The sequence below is a fragment of the Anomaloglossus baeobatrachus genome, chromosome 3 (assembly GCF_048569485.1).
Source record: "Anomaloglossus baeobatrachus isolate aAnoBae1 chromosome 3, aAnoBae1.hap1, whole genome shotgun sequence".
Classification (NCBI taxonomy): Eukaryota; Metazoa; Chordata; class Amphibia; order Anura; family Aromobatidae; genus Anomaloglossus; species Anomaloglossus baeobatrachus.
This window is the reverse complement of record NC_134355.1, coordinates 62,674,184-62,690,912: the sequence shown is the minus strand read 5'-3', so window position 1 is coordinate 62,690,912 and position 16,729 is coordinate 62,674,184. Positions and strand designations below refer to the sequence as shown.

The 16,729-nt window shown below is 46.1% G+C and overlaps 1 protein-coding gene across 2 annotated transcripts in view; it reads right to left on the bottom strand.

The window, feature by feature from the left end:
* The window catches only part of PPP1R21 (protein phosphatase 1 regulatory subunit 21), a 187,801-nt gene that overhangs the window by 19,062 nt on the left and 152,010 nt on the right, over positions 1-16,729 (bottom strand). For both annotated transcript variants that reach the window (XM_075339212.1, XM_075339213.1), the window contains 2 exons: positions 15,822-15,920; positions 5,579-5,707 (listed from right to left, as the gene is read on the bottom strand). In XM_075339212.1, coding sequence (XP_075195327.1) covers positions 5,579-5,707; positions 15,822-15,920 — 228 coding nt within the window. The remainder of the gene's footprint in view (positions 1-5,578; positions 5,708-15,821; positions 15,921-16,729) is intronic.

The following is a 16,729-nucleotide window of genomic DNA, read 5'->3' as shown; positions in this document are numbered from 1 at the left end:
GGGGAAAACGCGGCCCCCGCCGCTTCATACACGGATTTGGCCAGAAGGTCAATCTGACGGTCAGTGGAATCCTTAAGGGAAGTGCCATCAGCCACCGACACAACGGTCCGGGCTGAGAGCCTAGACACCGGAGGGTCTACCTTTGGGGAGTGAGCCCACTCCTTGACCACCTCAGGTGGAAAGGGAAAACGGTCATCAGAACCACGCTTTGGGAAGCATTTGTCAGGACAGGCCCTGGGTTTGGTCACAGCGGTCTGAAAACTGGAGTGGTTAAAGAGAACACTCTTTACTCTCTTAGGCGAGGTAAACTGGTGCTTTTCTGCCGGAGAGGGTTGCTCCTCTACTACTGGCGGATTGAGATCCAGTACAGAATTAATGGAAGCAATCAAGTCACTAAGATCTGAGTCACCCTCGGAAAGATCAATGGGGCACATGGAGTTAGCCTCCGAGCCCCCTGTAAAGGCATCCTCCTCATCTTGCGAGTCAGCTCTTGAATCAGAGCCGCGGGATGAGGAGAGAGAGGAAACCCTGTGGCTCCTCTTAGGAGGACGGGGTCTGTGCCCTGATGATGAATCCTCTGTGAGCTCCGGTGGACGGAGGTCAGATGATAGGGATCCTAAAGGACCCTTAGCAAGAGCATTAGAGCCACCCTGTTGATGCATATTCATCAAAGTCCTGGACAGAAGTCCCATGGACTCAGCAAAAGACTGGGAGATAGACCTAGAGAAGGACTCTACCCAGGCCGGGGGTTCAGCCACAGGTGCAGAAGCAGCCTGAGAGACCACTGGGGGTGAGGCTCCAGGCTGTGGCACCTCCAAGTTAGAGCAGACATCAAAATGTGGATAGGTGCTCGGTTCAGGCAGCAGGAGCTTACATGCAGCGCATGCAGTATAAAGCTTTGGAGCCTAGCTCCTAGTGTGAGACATGCTGCTGGAGTGGGGACAGCTTCTACAAAGAGAATGAACCCCAGGGAGTATATACAGAGGTCCACAACCAGAGACCGGCTGTGGCTTACCAGACCGCTGGAAGCGGTGTTGTGTGCCCTCCAGATCCCGAACCCCGGACCTCCAATGCACAGCACCTCAGCAGGGATGCAGAGTGCAGGATGGCCCAGCGCAGAGTGAACCCTGTCCAAGAAAATGGCCGTCGGAGCGAAGAGAGGGGGCGGGATGGGGGCGTCCATGTAGGAAAGCAGGATCTGGAGGGCCATAGAGACCTGCAGGGGAGGAGTCACGCACAAGCAGTGGGGAGTGTCCCTCCCCTGTGCAGGACGGTCGCCGAGAGGAGCCGTGCCTGTCCCTCTGCATGAGTGACATGCGAAAGAATGGCCGCCGGTAACAGAAACTAGGCCTCCGGCGAAGCCGGGGCCTAAATTTGAGCAGCGAGGCCGACGCGCAGGCACCATCGGCGCGGTTCTCGGGCGAAAGCCAGAGAACCCGCCGGAAATGCCAAAATAAATACAGCAAACACACTCTCCCCATACAATAAAGGACAGGGACCTCCAACATATGAACGTCTCAGGTACTTAGCTGCTGAGATGCAGGGCCAGGTCCCTGGGGATGAGTGCTCCGGTCCAGCAGAGTCCTAAAGGGCTGTGGACGGAGACCGGTGTCCAGCCAGGCATGGAGACCGCGCTGGCTCCCACTTCAAGCCAGAGCCCAGGAGGGATGGTGAAGGAGCACGGCATGTAAGGCTCCAGCCTTGGAAATCAACCTTACAACACCACCGACACAGTGGGGTGAGAAGGGACATGCCGGGAGTCCAGACGTGGACCCGCACTTCTTCAATCTCTTTCCAAAAAGCAAAAAATCATATGAGAATGCATGTGTGGATGTATGCCTCCTGAACACAAAGCGATAAACTGGCTGGGACTGGCTCACCAGGGGGTGTATAAGCTCAGAGGGAGGAGCTACACTTTTAGTTGTAGTACTTTGTGACCTCCGGAGGCAGAAGCTAAACACCCAAGGTCTGGGTCTCCCAAAGGAACGATAAAGAAATACAAAATATACCAGTAGTTACATTGTATATCTCAAAAGGGAGTACACCCCCCAAATTTTAAAATAATTTTATTATATCTTTATAATAATTTTTAAATATTTTATTATATCTTTTCATGGGTCCACACTGAAGATCTGATCCTGTGATACAATGTGCAGTGTCAGTGTGCAGTTTGTATAACGGTGTAAATTTGGTGTTCCCTCTAAATGACTCAACACACAGCCATTAATGTCTAAACTGCTGGTAACAAAAGTGAGTACACCCTAAGTGAAAATGGTCTAATTGTGCCAAATTAGTCATGTTCCCTCCCCGGTATCATGTGACTCATTAGTGTTACAAGGTGTCAGGTGTGAATGGGGGGGGCAGGGGTGTTAGATTTTGTGTTATCTCACACACACACTCTCATACTGGTCACTGGAAGTTCAGCATGGCTCCTCATGGCAAAGAATTCTCTGAGGATCTGAAAAAAAGAATTGTTGCTCTACATAAATATGACTGAGGCTATAAGAAGATTGCCAGCACCCTGACACTGAGTTGCAGCACGGTGGCCAAGACCATACAGCAGGTTAACAAGACAGGATCCACTCAGAATACTATGGTTGACTAAAGTGTACGTGCCCTCTAAATAACTCAACACACAGCCATTAATGTCTAAACCACTGGCAATAAAAGTGAGTACACCTTACGTTATATGGCCAAATTGTGCCCAAAGTGTCCATATTTTGTGTGGCTATAATTATTTTGAAGCACGGCTGTAACTCTATTGGGCATTGAGGTTACTAGAGCTTCACAAAAGCCGCTGGATCGTCGTCCATCCTCCATGACGACAACACGGAGCCGGTAGATGTTAGAGACCTTGTGTTCCTCCACATTCTGCTTGAGGAGGCTCCACAGATGCTCAATAGGGTTTAGGTATGGAGACGCTTGGCCAGTCCAGCACCTCTACCCTGTTTCTTTAGCAAGGCAATGTTCCTCCTGGAGGAGTGTTTGGGGTCATTAGGTTTCCAAAGGGAGGGGATCCTGCTCTGCTCTTCAGTATGTCCCAGTACATGTTGGCATTAATGGTTCCCTCAATGACTCCCCCCCCCCCACTCCTGTAACCTCTGCAGCAATGTCAGCAGCACTCAAACATCTATTTTGAAAAGACAACCTCTGGATATGACGCTGAGCATGTGCACTCAACTTCTTTGGTCGACCATAGCGTGGCCTGTTCTGAGTGGAACCTGTCTTGTTAAACCGCTGTATGGTCTTGGCCACTGTGCTGCAGCTCAATGTCAGCGTGCTGGCAATCTTCTTATAGCCTCAGTCATATTTATGTAGAGCAACAAATCTTTGTTTCATATTCTCAGAATTCTTTGCCATGAGGAGCCAAGCTGAACTTCCAGTGACCAGTATGAGAGAGTGTGTGAGCGATAACACCATATGTAACACCCCTGCTCCACATTCACACCTGAGACCTTGTAACACTAATGAGTCACATTACACTGTGGAAGAAATATGGCTAATTGGGCACAATTTGGCAATTTTCACTTAGGGGTGTACTCACTTTTATTGCCAGTGGTTTAGACATTAATGGCTGTGTGTTGAGTTATTTAGGGGGCACCAAATTACAGTGTTACACACACTGACACTGTACATTGTATCAAAGGGTCAGATCCTCAGTGTTGTAGCATGAAAAGATATAAGAAAATATTTACAAAAATGTGAGGGGTGTACTCACTTTTGTGATATACAAATAGATAAAGTGCACACTAAAATTAAATGGTAACCCACCACAACATATAATGAACTCAGGTATGTAATGGGCATAGACTATGGCAGATAAAATATAGGGCGGCATGATGACTCGGTGGTTAGCACTGCAGTCTTGCAGCGCTGGTGTCCTGGGTTCAAATTCCACTAAGAACAACCTGCAAGGAGTTTGTATTTTCTCCATGTGTTTGTGTGGGCTTCCTCCGGGTTGCTCAAACACTCCAAAGACATAGTGATAGGGAATATGGATTGTGAGTCCCAATGGGGACAGTGATAATCACATATATAAAGATATATAAGTGAGTAAAATAAATAAATACCGTAGTAAAGAAATGGATGACATAAATATGACTAGAAATTGTAAATTAATTTGAGCGTTAGTTCATGAAAACTATGAAAAATACTTCCCAAAACAGATGCCATGATGGATAAAGATATATGGACTCCTAAATCTATATCACGTACATACACAATGACCAGAAAATATCAGAATACGAGATTGTCATAAGATCAAAATAAATGCATAATGAGCGTTTACCTAAAATACCGACCCGATGTAGCTGAAGATCACACAATATGACAGACATTTCTTTTGTATGTACGAGACCTTGTTTTGGGTAGAAGTTGACATTTCCATTGGAACCATTTTGAAGGACTTAATACTTTGTGGTCACATTTTACTCCTCTATTTGGGTGGCAGGGTAAAGTTTTGCATTTCTTAGGCCTCTGGCTGCCAGAGCAACCCATCGGCACACCGCCATTGTGTCACCAGGGAAAAAAAAAAAAAAGATGGGGTGATGCCTTAGATGAAGCAGTTGCCACTAAAAGTTGTGATCAAAGGTAAACCGTCCCGGATCAGAGTGATCTCCGATGCTGCAGGTGCACACGCCATTTTATGGTGCTGATCTTGCAGGTGCACGAATAGCAATAAAAAATATACATCAGTGTAGAGCCGGACTAGTCATATTTCTATAGTTCCTGTTCAGCTATTTCCCATTTCTATAGTTCCTGTTCAGCTATTTCCAGCACCGCTCCAAGTGATTGACATCTGTCAATCAACTAGCGCAATAGAGGAAAAAGCCAGCCAGGGGGCCACACTGGACTACTCTCGTCTCCCCATTTAGTCCATGGCCAGCTGGACTGGACTACTCTATTCTACCCCTTTTGTCCCTGACCGTCCGCACTGAATTAGTCTGGTCTCCCCCTTTAGTCCGAGACCGGCCACACTGGATTAGTCTTGTCTACCCCTTTAGTCCCAGACCGGCCACACTGGATTAGCCTAGTCTACCCCTTTAGTCCGAGACCGGCCACACTGAATTAGTCTTGTCTCCCCCTTTAGTCCGAGACCGGCCGCACTGGATTAGTCTTGTCTACCCCTTTAGTCCGAGACCGGCCGCACTGGACTAGTCTCGTCTGCCCCTTTAGTCCCCGATCGGCCGCATTGGACTAGTCTCGTCTGCCCCTTTAGTCCCCGATCGGCCGCATTGGACTAGTCTCGTCTGCCCCTTTAGTCCCCGATCGGCCGCATTGGACTAGTCTCGTCTCCCCCTTTAGTCCCTGACCGGCCGCTAGTCTCCCCATTTAGTCCAGGCCGGCCGCACTAGGCTAGGCTAGTCTCCCCCTTAAGTCTCAGAGCGGCTCTTCAAACTATACAGTGGCATAGCCAGGCTCTAATTCAGGTTGACTCTGGTTGGACTGACTGAATGAATCGAGTGACCGGTTCCTTAAACTTTCCAAACTGAATCACTGCATGGCGAGGACGCCTCTCCCCCTTTATTTCAGGGACCTCTCATTCATCCCCGATGCTGCAGTCTCCTCTCTCGCTTACCTTACTGGCCATCTTTAATGTATCTATCTCCTCCCGTTGCTTTGTTAACGTCTCGTTCATGACGCAGAGGTGATCGCTCATCATACTCAGCTGATCCTCGTAACTTCTCTTTGTCGTAATTAATTCATCCTAAAAAAAGAAAATAAATCTGTGTTTTTATAGCAGGTCCATAGTGGTCTCACTGACAGGTCTTGTTAAGGCACATTTAGATCATGGGGAAACATCTCTGCTCCATCAGGCCAGAGCCTCCAAGTATCAGCACCTCCTGCCCTGCAGGACCCCACGCCCTCGTACTACAGACTGGCTGCCATGTAAGACTACATTTCCCTGCAGGCCTGAGGATCACTGGTCTAGATTTATTTAAAAAAAGGGGTGCACTTTATGAGAAACCCCTGCAATTTGGAATTCATGTCAAAACACCTGTATACTTAGCCAGGGATGTATGAAATTTGGTTGAAAGAGCAAATTAAAGTTACTACAATAAAAGGACACCTTCTATACGATAAATAAAAAAATATAACAAAAAAAAATAAATGAAAAAAATACTATTGAAGAACCAACCTGAGGCCTTGTGCCCACATGGCGTTATTTTCTAGCATTTTTTGCTTGCTTTTTATTAACCAATAAAAAGCAAGGAAAAATCATCCCAGCAAAGTCTATGAGAATCATGATGTGCTGTGCACACGCTGCTTTTTTTTTCCTCGCTTTTTTTGTTGCTGAAAAAATGAAGCAACAAGTCAATTGTTTCTCCGTTGTTTTCATGGTTTTTTCCCCATTTGACTTCAATGGAGTCAGGAAAAACGAATGTGTAATGCCCACCTTGCTTTTTTGTGTGCTTACGTGTTTTTTTTTTTGTCTTTACACGTCACAGGGGTTCCCTGCAGCCTCATCTCGCGATCTTTACCACGGGACCTCCTGCAGGGAACTCTGGTGATGTCATAAGGTTAATTCAGTTCATGGCGGTGAATCACCGTGGTTTCCTGTAAATGCACCGGCATGAACTCCGTTCACTTCTCCTTGGCTCCAGGGCACCAGCGTCTCTGGAATTTCCTCCAGCAAGGTCCCACGGTACAGAGCGCGAGGCCTAGGTGCAAGAAACCCCCAGTGATACATTGGCAAGAACTCGATTCACCTTGTGACGTCACTGGGGTTCCCTGCACCAAAGCCTCGTGGTCTTTACTGTGGGACCTTGCTGGAGGGAACTCTGGCGACATAGGTGCCATGGTCTGTGAGGCGATCCATACCTCAGTAACCCGGGGTAGTCATGGTAATGACCCAAGGTTACCATGGCAGCGATTGGGTCCCCGTCATCACATCACAGGGACCCCATCGCCAGGAAGAGGTAAGAGATTGCTCCCCCTGCCTTCTGAATGCTGCAATCGTAGTGGATTGCAGCATTCAAGTGGTCACACTGCCGGGAGCGGCGCAAGCACCTCTCCGGGCAGTGAGTCGGGTCCCGGCTATAACAGCAGCCGAAGACCCAACAGCAATCGCGGGGGTACAGCGCCTGAATCACTGCGATTGCCATGACAAAAAAAAAAAAAAAGCATAAAATAAAGCATGTGAAAAAATACGAAAAAAAGCATGAAATAACGCAAAAACGCACAAATAGCACATGCTTTTTTTTTTTTGTTTTTTGAGCACATAAAAACGCTACATGGGCACAAAGCCTGAATACTGATTGGTGCAGCAGCTTTGATTTTGGATGTCTTTTTTTCTGCCATACCGACTATTCTTTCATAGTCACAAGAGACAAAATCTATTCTAAAATGTGTACTGCCCCCTACTGGTCATAAAACAAATCTAACAAGCAAATTCTTACAGACTAGTTCTAGTGCAGGGAACTGAATCAGAGGTGATGATGGCACCGGAGCACAGATGCCACCAGACCTAGCAGCCGACATTTACTGAGCTTACACAGAAGAGAAAATGCAGCCATCACCTGCTCCAGTAACGTCGTCTGCTAATAAGTATCAGCAAACAAAGGGATTGAAGTTAATATTCACCTTAAATACCATTTTATTTTTTCTTTTATACTAAATGAGGCTACAAAATCCTAATAAACACTCAACAATGAAAACACAACAAAAAGAAGAAAAAGTCATAAAACTATGGAAAATATAGGCTGGATAGATGTTCTTTATAAAAAGGAAAAATTGAGACACTATTTTAAAAACATCTCAATTTATTTAGTATTGAGTATGAGCTCCACGGGCAGGACTCTCCGCACTTACAGCCCTGGCTGCTAATAATGAGGATATTGATGGTTATCTGAGAAATGTTGTGCCTCACTGAATGCACATCAGGAAATCATCAAGATCCACTGCTGGCAGATGCTTTGCAGTTGCCGATCAATGGGAGACAAGTCCGGAGATGCTGTAGGCCATGTCAGCAAGTTTAGGCCACGCAGGATTACAACAGTAGAACCAGCAACATGAGACCTGGTGTTGTTCTTTGAACTCTTTGGAGAAATGGCTGTACTACATTTTGTGCTGCAAGTAAAATTGGACATCATATACCAAACCTAAGGTGTCACACAGGGTCTACACAAATCACAAGGCATTTGAATGACAATAGGCTACAAAGCCAGACGTCCAGCTACAGGTGTTTCACTGACCTCACGCTACAAGTTTCAAAGGCTATCACCGTGCAAAGCAAGATGGCAATTGAGCCTGGAATAGAGGTCTATGGTTGCACTTGGGTGAGGGAATGCATGGCATACAGCACAACAGGAGGGTACATGAGGGAAGATGTAAAGGAAGGCCCCTGCGATAGGGAGACGGGTCACCACCTCATCTGTGTTTGATTCCTGAGCAACCCAACATCCCTAGATGAGTCCTTCTCCACCGTGCGCGATTACGTTCCTATTCCCTGGTTGACCCTTGACTAGTGAGCAGGCAGGCAAGACATTAGTCTTACTACTAATGTAAAGTACAAGAAAGTGTGGAGACAGACAGATACAAGAGAAGAACTCCAAATCTTCTCCAGAGAGGGATCCCCAACACCTCTACTGGAAAGAAACCAGCTTTATCTAGAGACAACTTCTTCACAGGTAAGCATAGAATGAACTATCACTGGCATATGGGAGAGCCATATGTGAGAATTTAAATAAAGGTGCAGCAGCTGAGATTATAGCTAACTGCATTCTCAGCAGAATCAATAAGGAACACTTGACACCTCCAGCACCAAATTAAAAGAAACCCACTCATGTTAAAGAGATCCTGCGATCTGCAAACGCAACATTGTCATGACATCTATCCTTTTCAGCAACTAGTACCAATTCTGTCTTCGATGCAATGATATTTGAAGACTGGTCTACAGACCATATGGTCAACAGTATTAAAATGCATTTAGAAGGGGACACTGGTCATACTCGTGGTATTATGGAGTGGGGTGGCATAATGTATGATACCCAGACTCCTCTAGGACAACTAACATCTCGGGAATACACTGATTTACCGGTGGAACCAGTGATATGGGCCATTTCTCCAAAGTCTCCTAAGAGCAGTTTTTCAAAATGACAACGCCAGATCACTTTTTGCTGATGCTTAAAAACAGATTTTAAAGGTAATTTTTGGAAATGGGCTAAATATTCAGGAGCTTACTACATATGGATATACACTGAACTCAATAAAAATATATACCATTTGCTCTAAGGAATACCAGTCACTTGCCGTAATTATGTAATTTTTACCCGATGTAAATGTCGCTGTTATAATGAATATGGCAAAAAAATTAAAATGATATATTGATGACAAGTGACAAGTCCACTTTAAGCTGCTTTTAGTGAGGAGCGCGCAGGCAAGAGAGGAGCGCGCAGGCAAGAGAGGAGCGCGCAGGCAAGAGAGGAGCGCGCAGGCAAGAGAGGAGCGCGCAGGCAAGAGAGGAGCGCGCAGGCAAGAGAGGAGCGCAGGCAAGAGAGGAGCGCGCAGGCAAGAGAGGAGCGCGCAGGCAAGAGAGGAGCGCGCAGGCAAGAGAGGAGCGCAGGCAAGAGAGGAGCGCGCAGGCAAGAGAGGAGTTGCAACTGCTCAAAAAAATATCAACAATTCATAAATTTGCACAGAATTTCCCAACATAGTATAAGAAAAACCCTGAAAAACAAAAAAACATTTACTTTAAATCAAAATTGCAAACAAAATAATCCAATTAATATAAACCAAAATGGATAAAAGCTAAACAGAAAAGGCTTTCTACTCTTCTTTACACTCCGCTGTTATTAAAATGTCCATGCATCTTCCTGACAGTGCACAAATGGCAGACTACATTATTCATGTCCAAAACACGAGACTGGAGCAGCGCTGATGGCAATCTGTATTCTTCAACATAAAGGTCATCAAGGAATAGAGCCGCGCAGGGAACGAGAGCAGATAAGAAGCGAGGAGAATAGGATGAAAGGCAAGAATACACAGAGGAAAAATGAAATGCTATTTAGAAGACATTTCTATAAAGCGATCGGGTCTGATGTAAGAACCAAAGAGGAAATCAGCGGAGACTTCTAATATTCTTCTCTACATGGTGACGGAATTAGCATGAGATCAAAACTGTCTGGCTACAAAGAGCCGCTACTTATCGGGCATGGTGTCAACACAGCGAGCAAGGAGAAGCGGGCCAGTTTCCAGCCGAAAATAGACGGATAACTTTAAAGTGCAATTACATAACTGCTGTTGAGAGAGGAGTTGTCCATGATTGCAAAAAATGGATCTGCTTGTTTCTCATTAACAGCGCCACCCTTATCCATAGGATGTGTCTGGTACTGCAGCTCCGTTCTCTTGAATGTGGAAGTCCAGTGTGCACGTAATCTTTCCATCCACGCACCCAGATATGCCGCCTCGTGCTACTCACCTCATATTCCTTGTATCACTGCAATTGGATACAGTCCCTGCCAAAAGAGTTTGGCCTTTTTCAAGGGAGAACCCATCCAATTTTTGTGCTACGGTCTCTCGTTTTGACTCCTGATTGATGCTCTTCCGACCTCGCCCCTCAGGCTGACTGGTACCTGCTCTTTTCCTTCTGGCCGTGACCCTTTGTTGCGTTTTGCTTCCATCACATCCTCACCGGTCTCATAGGTCCTGACTACATTTCTATGGCCAGATCACTAATGTCCTCAATCCATCATTCTGGGGGCAACTGCAGCAAGGTCCGTATTTCCTTGAGAAAGTTACACAAAAAGCACCCGATTTTCCATCACACCCTGTAGTTCAGCCTCAGCATTGCTTTTCTTCAGACTCCATCTCCCACTCCAGGACTGTCCCGGGGGCACCCCATTTTGGGCACCTATTGTATCCCCCCAGGATAGATATTTGGGCCTATTAGTTATGTACTCCAATACAGTTCTATTGCAGCACATATAACAGACAATCGCACCTTCAAGTTCCTTAAAGGTTTTTGTTCTATAATCTCTCGTAGAGGCTGAGACTCTGACTCCAGCAATGTGTCACTTCCTAGGCTGTGAGTTGCTGTTTCAATACAAATCAGTGTTTTATTAGCAGGAGATAATCAGTACAGGACAAGCTGTCCCATGCCTCCTAGTCCAACCACAGGTCCGGCAATGTTTGGCAGTGTGACGGGGGTCCTTCTACCATCACACATTCAACAGAGCGAGAGATGGCTGAAGAATCTAATAAACATTTATTCCAAGCAAATCAAACGGTCCATAACATAGTCCACCACACAGAGGGTAAAACTAGTCAAGAAATACGAATATAATCCAGTAAGTGATAAATGTCCAGGTATCTTTGGGGAGCCACAGCTTTTCCCTCAGAGGTTCACTCTTGAAGTTCTCAAACAGACTGACTCATTCCCCCAGGTAATCAAAGAGGTTAGGTGGATTCCAGGCCCCCTCCCCCACACCTAGGGACAGAAGTGCTTCAAGGAGTTATAACCCTGCAGACAATACAATGTACACTAGCAATACAAATAATGAATAGTGACCTTAGCGTAAAATACGAACCTACACAACATGATACACCATATCCCACCATCATAACCTCTCCTTCCTTCTGAATAAGTGAGTATGCCATGAGGTCTACACAGACCTCTGGCCATCTCACTTAAGTCCATGCTACTCAGCTGTGGATAGTCTATGGTTCTTCTTGTCGGGACAGTCCATCAGCATTCTGGTGTTGGCTTCCACACTTGTATTGGATGGAGAAGCTGTAAATAGTCTCCTGTACAGCGGTAGGGTTGGAAGGACAAGCTTCCCTTTGTGTCCTCCTTCACTCAAACTGTGTTTCCTGCACCCACAAAAAGTCATTTTAGATCTCCCACATAATTTCCTAGGAGAATATCTGCAGGCAGGCCGCTCATCACCCCAACCACACATTGCTTGACCCCAAAGCCAAAGTCCAGATCTACAGTCACCTTTGGGATATTCCTCCTTTGTCCTCCAGCCAATTCAATAACAATCCCTGGTCCATGATGCATCGCCTCTGGCCGAACCACTCGGGGATCAGCTATTGTGAGAAATGCCCCAGAGTCACAAAATCCAATAACTCTCTGTCCATCCAGCACGACCTCCTGTAAGTGCTTACTTTGATGGTAATTGGAACTCGGGGCTGTGTCTCGCACCCCATAAACCTCTAGTGGTCTACCGCGAGAGTCATTAGGCAAGTCAACTTGAAGGGGTGAGAACTCTTCCCCCTTTGTGTTTGGCTGTAGAGAATGAACAGGTCGATTTGGTGCAAGGTCATTCCTAAATCGACCTGCAGGGCAAGTGTTTTGCAAAAGCCCAGGCTGCCCACATCGATAACAACTGCGCTGTGTCGGACTCCATTGCTTCTGGTCTCCTCTGTGCTCGGCGAGCAGCCTCCTCCTTATACTGCTGAGATACATCGGGCCAAGAACTGCCATCTCTTCTTCAAACCACACCACCCACTGGCTTTTTGGGGCAAGGATCCCCGTCCCCAGTGCTTGTGCGTCAGACATTTGGGAGGAGGTGGACTGGCTTGCATCCACCAGTAGATCAATTAAGTCTTCTTTACTCAGTCCCTGGTTGCTCAGGCCCAGATCTCTGGCTCTCTCCTGCAGACTAGATGTGGTCCAGTCTCTGTACTCACTCTGTGGGTGGATCTCCATTGGGCTGTGCCCTGTTGATCCCACCGCTGCCACCAGTTGTGACGGGGTCTTTCTCCCATATCACACAATCAACAAAGCAAAAGATGGCTGAAGAATCCAATAAACATTTATTCCAAGCAAATCAAACGGTCCATAACATAATCCACCACACAGAGGGTAAAATTAGTTAAGAAATACGAATATAATCCAGTAAGCGATAAATGTCCAGGTTTCTTTGGGGAGCCGCAGCTTTTCCCTCAGAGGATCAATCTTCCTGCTTCACTCTTGAAGTTCTCAAACAGACTGACTTTTGAGGTAAGCAAAGAGGTTAGGGGGATTCCAGGCCCCCTCCCCCACACCTAGGGACAGAAGTGCTTTAAGGAGTTATAACCCTGCAGACAATACAATGTACACAAAAGCAATACAAATAATGGACAGTGAACCAAGCGCAAAATACGAAACTACACAACATGATACACCATATCCCACCATCACAGGCAGTTTTCTGCGTACACTGTATATTAGCAGAAAGTTGCTAGTCAGTTGTGTGGGCGAGGTTATACAGGGCTCAGTATTTCGAGCTCTGCTAGATATCCAGCAGAGAAATCCGTGACTCGGTCACAACTGATCCACCCAGTAAACTAAGTTCCATAACCTGAATCAGGGTCTCTGTCCCTACATCATGTTGCAGTCAGATAACATAGCAAAACTCTGCTGACAGATTCCCTTTGCAGCAGTGGTGTTTTGGGTTCAAATCCCAGCAAGGACATCATCTGCAAGGAGTTTGGATGTTCTCCCCGTGTTTGCATGGGTTTCTTCCAGCTTCTCCGGTTTCAACCCACACTCCAGAGACATACTGATAGGGACTCTGGATTATGAGCCCCAATGGGGACAGTGTTTCTGATGTATGTACAGTGCTGCAGAATATGTTAGTGCTATATAACAATAAAAATTATTATGTTCAAGTTTTTTAAGTGAATGGTGTCATTCACAACTACATCTCACCCGGCAATGTACATATGGCTGTGCGGATGGAAAAAAATAAAATACATAACGAAAAGTTACGGCTCTTGATGAAGGGGAGGGAAAAAAAATAAATTAAAAATTGACTGCAGCAGGAAGGGGTTAAAAATCTGGAATCAAACAACATGGAAGTTTGGAGCTAATTTGTGATGCACACTTGTGTCCTTTAGAGGCAGTTTAGGCACGAAGGTAAATAAAAAGAGCGCCACACACAGGCTACAGGATACATTTATACAAAAAGGTGTATAGGATTTATATTGTACAGATATTCACAGAACTCACTAGCATTTTCCATAGGTTGCCTACATTTCTCTGGCGAGGAAAGTGATCAGCAGCAGCGAGTGTCATGGGGGAGAGCGGTTCAATCATAACTCACTTATGCGAGATCGGAGCTGCGTTCAATGTCTCTCTTCCAGCTCAGCAATAATGCTGTGAATAGACGGCTTCATCTGTGTTAATGATCAGATAAATAATCAATGACGCTCTCGTCTCCAAACGATGACACTTCGCTGGCAGCAGATCCACAATGGCTGTGATTAGTGATGGTGACACCATCCACGGCACATTCACATGGGAAGGGGAAAAAATACCACTCAAATACCATAATCACTCTCACTATGTGAGCAAATATTGAAAACCGTGGTGAAATGGTATTAGTCAGGCATCCGATACTACAAAGTCTGGAAACTCTGCCATCAAATCCAAACTTACTCATTAAACCTGAACCCACCGATCTCTAAGATACATCGGACATCTCTGCAAAAACCAGAAGCAACACTGGAATTTAAGGAGTTCACAAATAACGAGTGATGAGTGAGCACTACCATGCTCTGTACTCGTAACTAGTGATGAGCGGGCACAACCATGTGTGGGTCCTTGGTACTTGTAACTAGTGATGAGCGAGCACTACCATGCTCGGGTGCTCAGTCTCGTAACTAGTGATGAGCGAGCACTACCATGCTCGGGTGCTAAGTCTCGTAACTAGTGATGAGTAGGCACTACCATGCTTGGGTGCTTGATACTCGTAACGAGTGGGCACTACCATGCTCGGGTGCTCAGTACCCATAACTAGTGATGAGTAGGCACTACCATGCTCGGGTGCTCAGTACCCATAACTAGTGATGAGTAGGCACTACCATGCTTGGGTGCTTGATACTCGTAACGAGTGGGCACTACCATGCTCGGGTGCTCAGTACCCATAACTAGTGATGAGCGAGCACTACCATGCTCGGGTGCTCAGTACCCATAACTAGTGATGAGCGAGCACTACCATGCTCGGGTGCTCAGTACCCATAACTAGTGATGAGCAGGCACTACCATGCTCGGGTGCTCAGTACCTGTAACTAGTGATGAGCGAGCACTACCATGCTCAGGTGCTCAGTACTCATAATGAGCAATTGGAAGGTCGGATGTACCGAGTATAATGGAAGTCAATGGGGAACTCGAGCATTTTTTGGAAGAGTTCCAGGAAAAATGCTCAAGCCCCCCACTGACTTCCCTCGGGTACTCAAGTCGCGCACATCTGAGCATCCAACTGCTCCTTACAAGTACCAAGCACTTGAGTATGGCAGTGCTCATTCATCACTACACGTAAAAAGTTACTCTCAGCTCAACGGCACGGTGATGCATTTGCTGAGTATAGGTTTATATGGCAGCCAGGGGGCATGACTTTAAAAAGACAATGGTAATTTTTCCCTAAATGTTGAAGTATAACCCATCCCTCTCTGGGTTTGGTGTCCCACTGCTGACCAGTCTCGGCACAGGCTACAACAGGGTGACATCACTGCTGTAGCGGTTTGTGCTGTCGATCTTGGCATAGTGTGAGGCTGGGCTGAGGCCGCGATGCAGACTGCCGATGTGAAATTACCACTGAGACCAGAGAATCAGGAGGCTTAAAAAAAAGTAAGTATATTATATAGAAAAAATTAAAACCAAAAACTTGGTCAGTCCTTACTGGGTTAAGTGTGGTGCATCGGCACTGTATGTGTGCAGTTTACCAGTAGCCATTTGTCTTTTTTCCCTGACATTACTGGCACCTTGCTCATACAATGGGGGGCACTGGGGGCGCGGGTGCCCTTTGTATTTAGCGATAGTCTTCCGTCCGGATGGTCATTGTGAGAGATAAATGGCCGAGTGTGGCACGATCTTGCCAGCTGGCCGCCCTTACCTGCAATCTGCTGATGCTCAGACTGGCCGATTTGGTTTCTTCTGTTAGGGTCTGATTGGATTTTTCTGCCAATGTTAATCTCTTAGCGAGCGCCCGGCACTGGAAATCAAACACATGGAGGATAACAAGGTAATACTCACAAAGCTGCAATTACGCTCGTCCAGGATGAGCCGACATGGGATTTTTAAGCAGGAGGTGATATAACTGGACACAGATTGGCTTTGGCCAACGAAAATGAAAACTACGGTATCAATAAATGCAATTACTACTCCAAAATCCCTGACCTGCTTTCTGATGTGGGCCGTGCTAACTGTGAGGCTACAGCAATCCAACAGCTGCTTTACTACATATTTGTATTTCCTATAAACAATTCTGCAGCAGTTTTTGAGAGTTCTGCATTGTCCTTGTGTTATTCCTCCTGGAAATGTATGAGAAAATTGGCCACTGGGCGACATTCTGCTTGTCAATAAGGCACGTCCCTGCTCAGTCTGATATTGCCAGCACTGAAAACACGGTGTGTAGGAGCACACATCACGCATGAGGTGAAGGGTGTGACAATGTCCTTCTATACTTACTGTATTTTCCAGCGTATAAGACCCCCAACTTTTCCAGTTAAAATATACAGTTTGGGATATACCTTATATAATTGAGTGTAAGCTGACCTGAGTAATGTACCTATTGTTTAGTAATGTCCCCTGCAGTAATGTGCCCATTGTTTAGTAAGGTCTCCTGCAGTAATGTGCCCATTGTTTAGTAATGTCTCCTGCAGTAATGTGTCCATTGTTTAGTAATGTCTCCTGTAGTAACATGCCCATTGTTTAGTAATGTCTCCTGCAGTAACATTGTTCAGTAATGTCCCCTGCAGTAATGTGCCCATTGTTTAGTAATGTCTCCTGCAGTAATGGGCC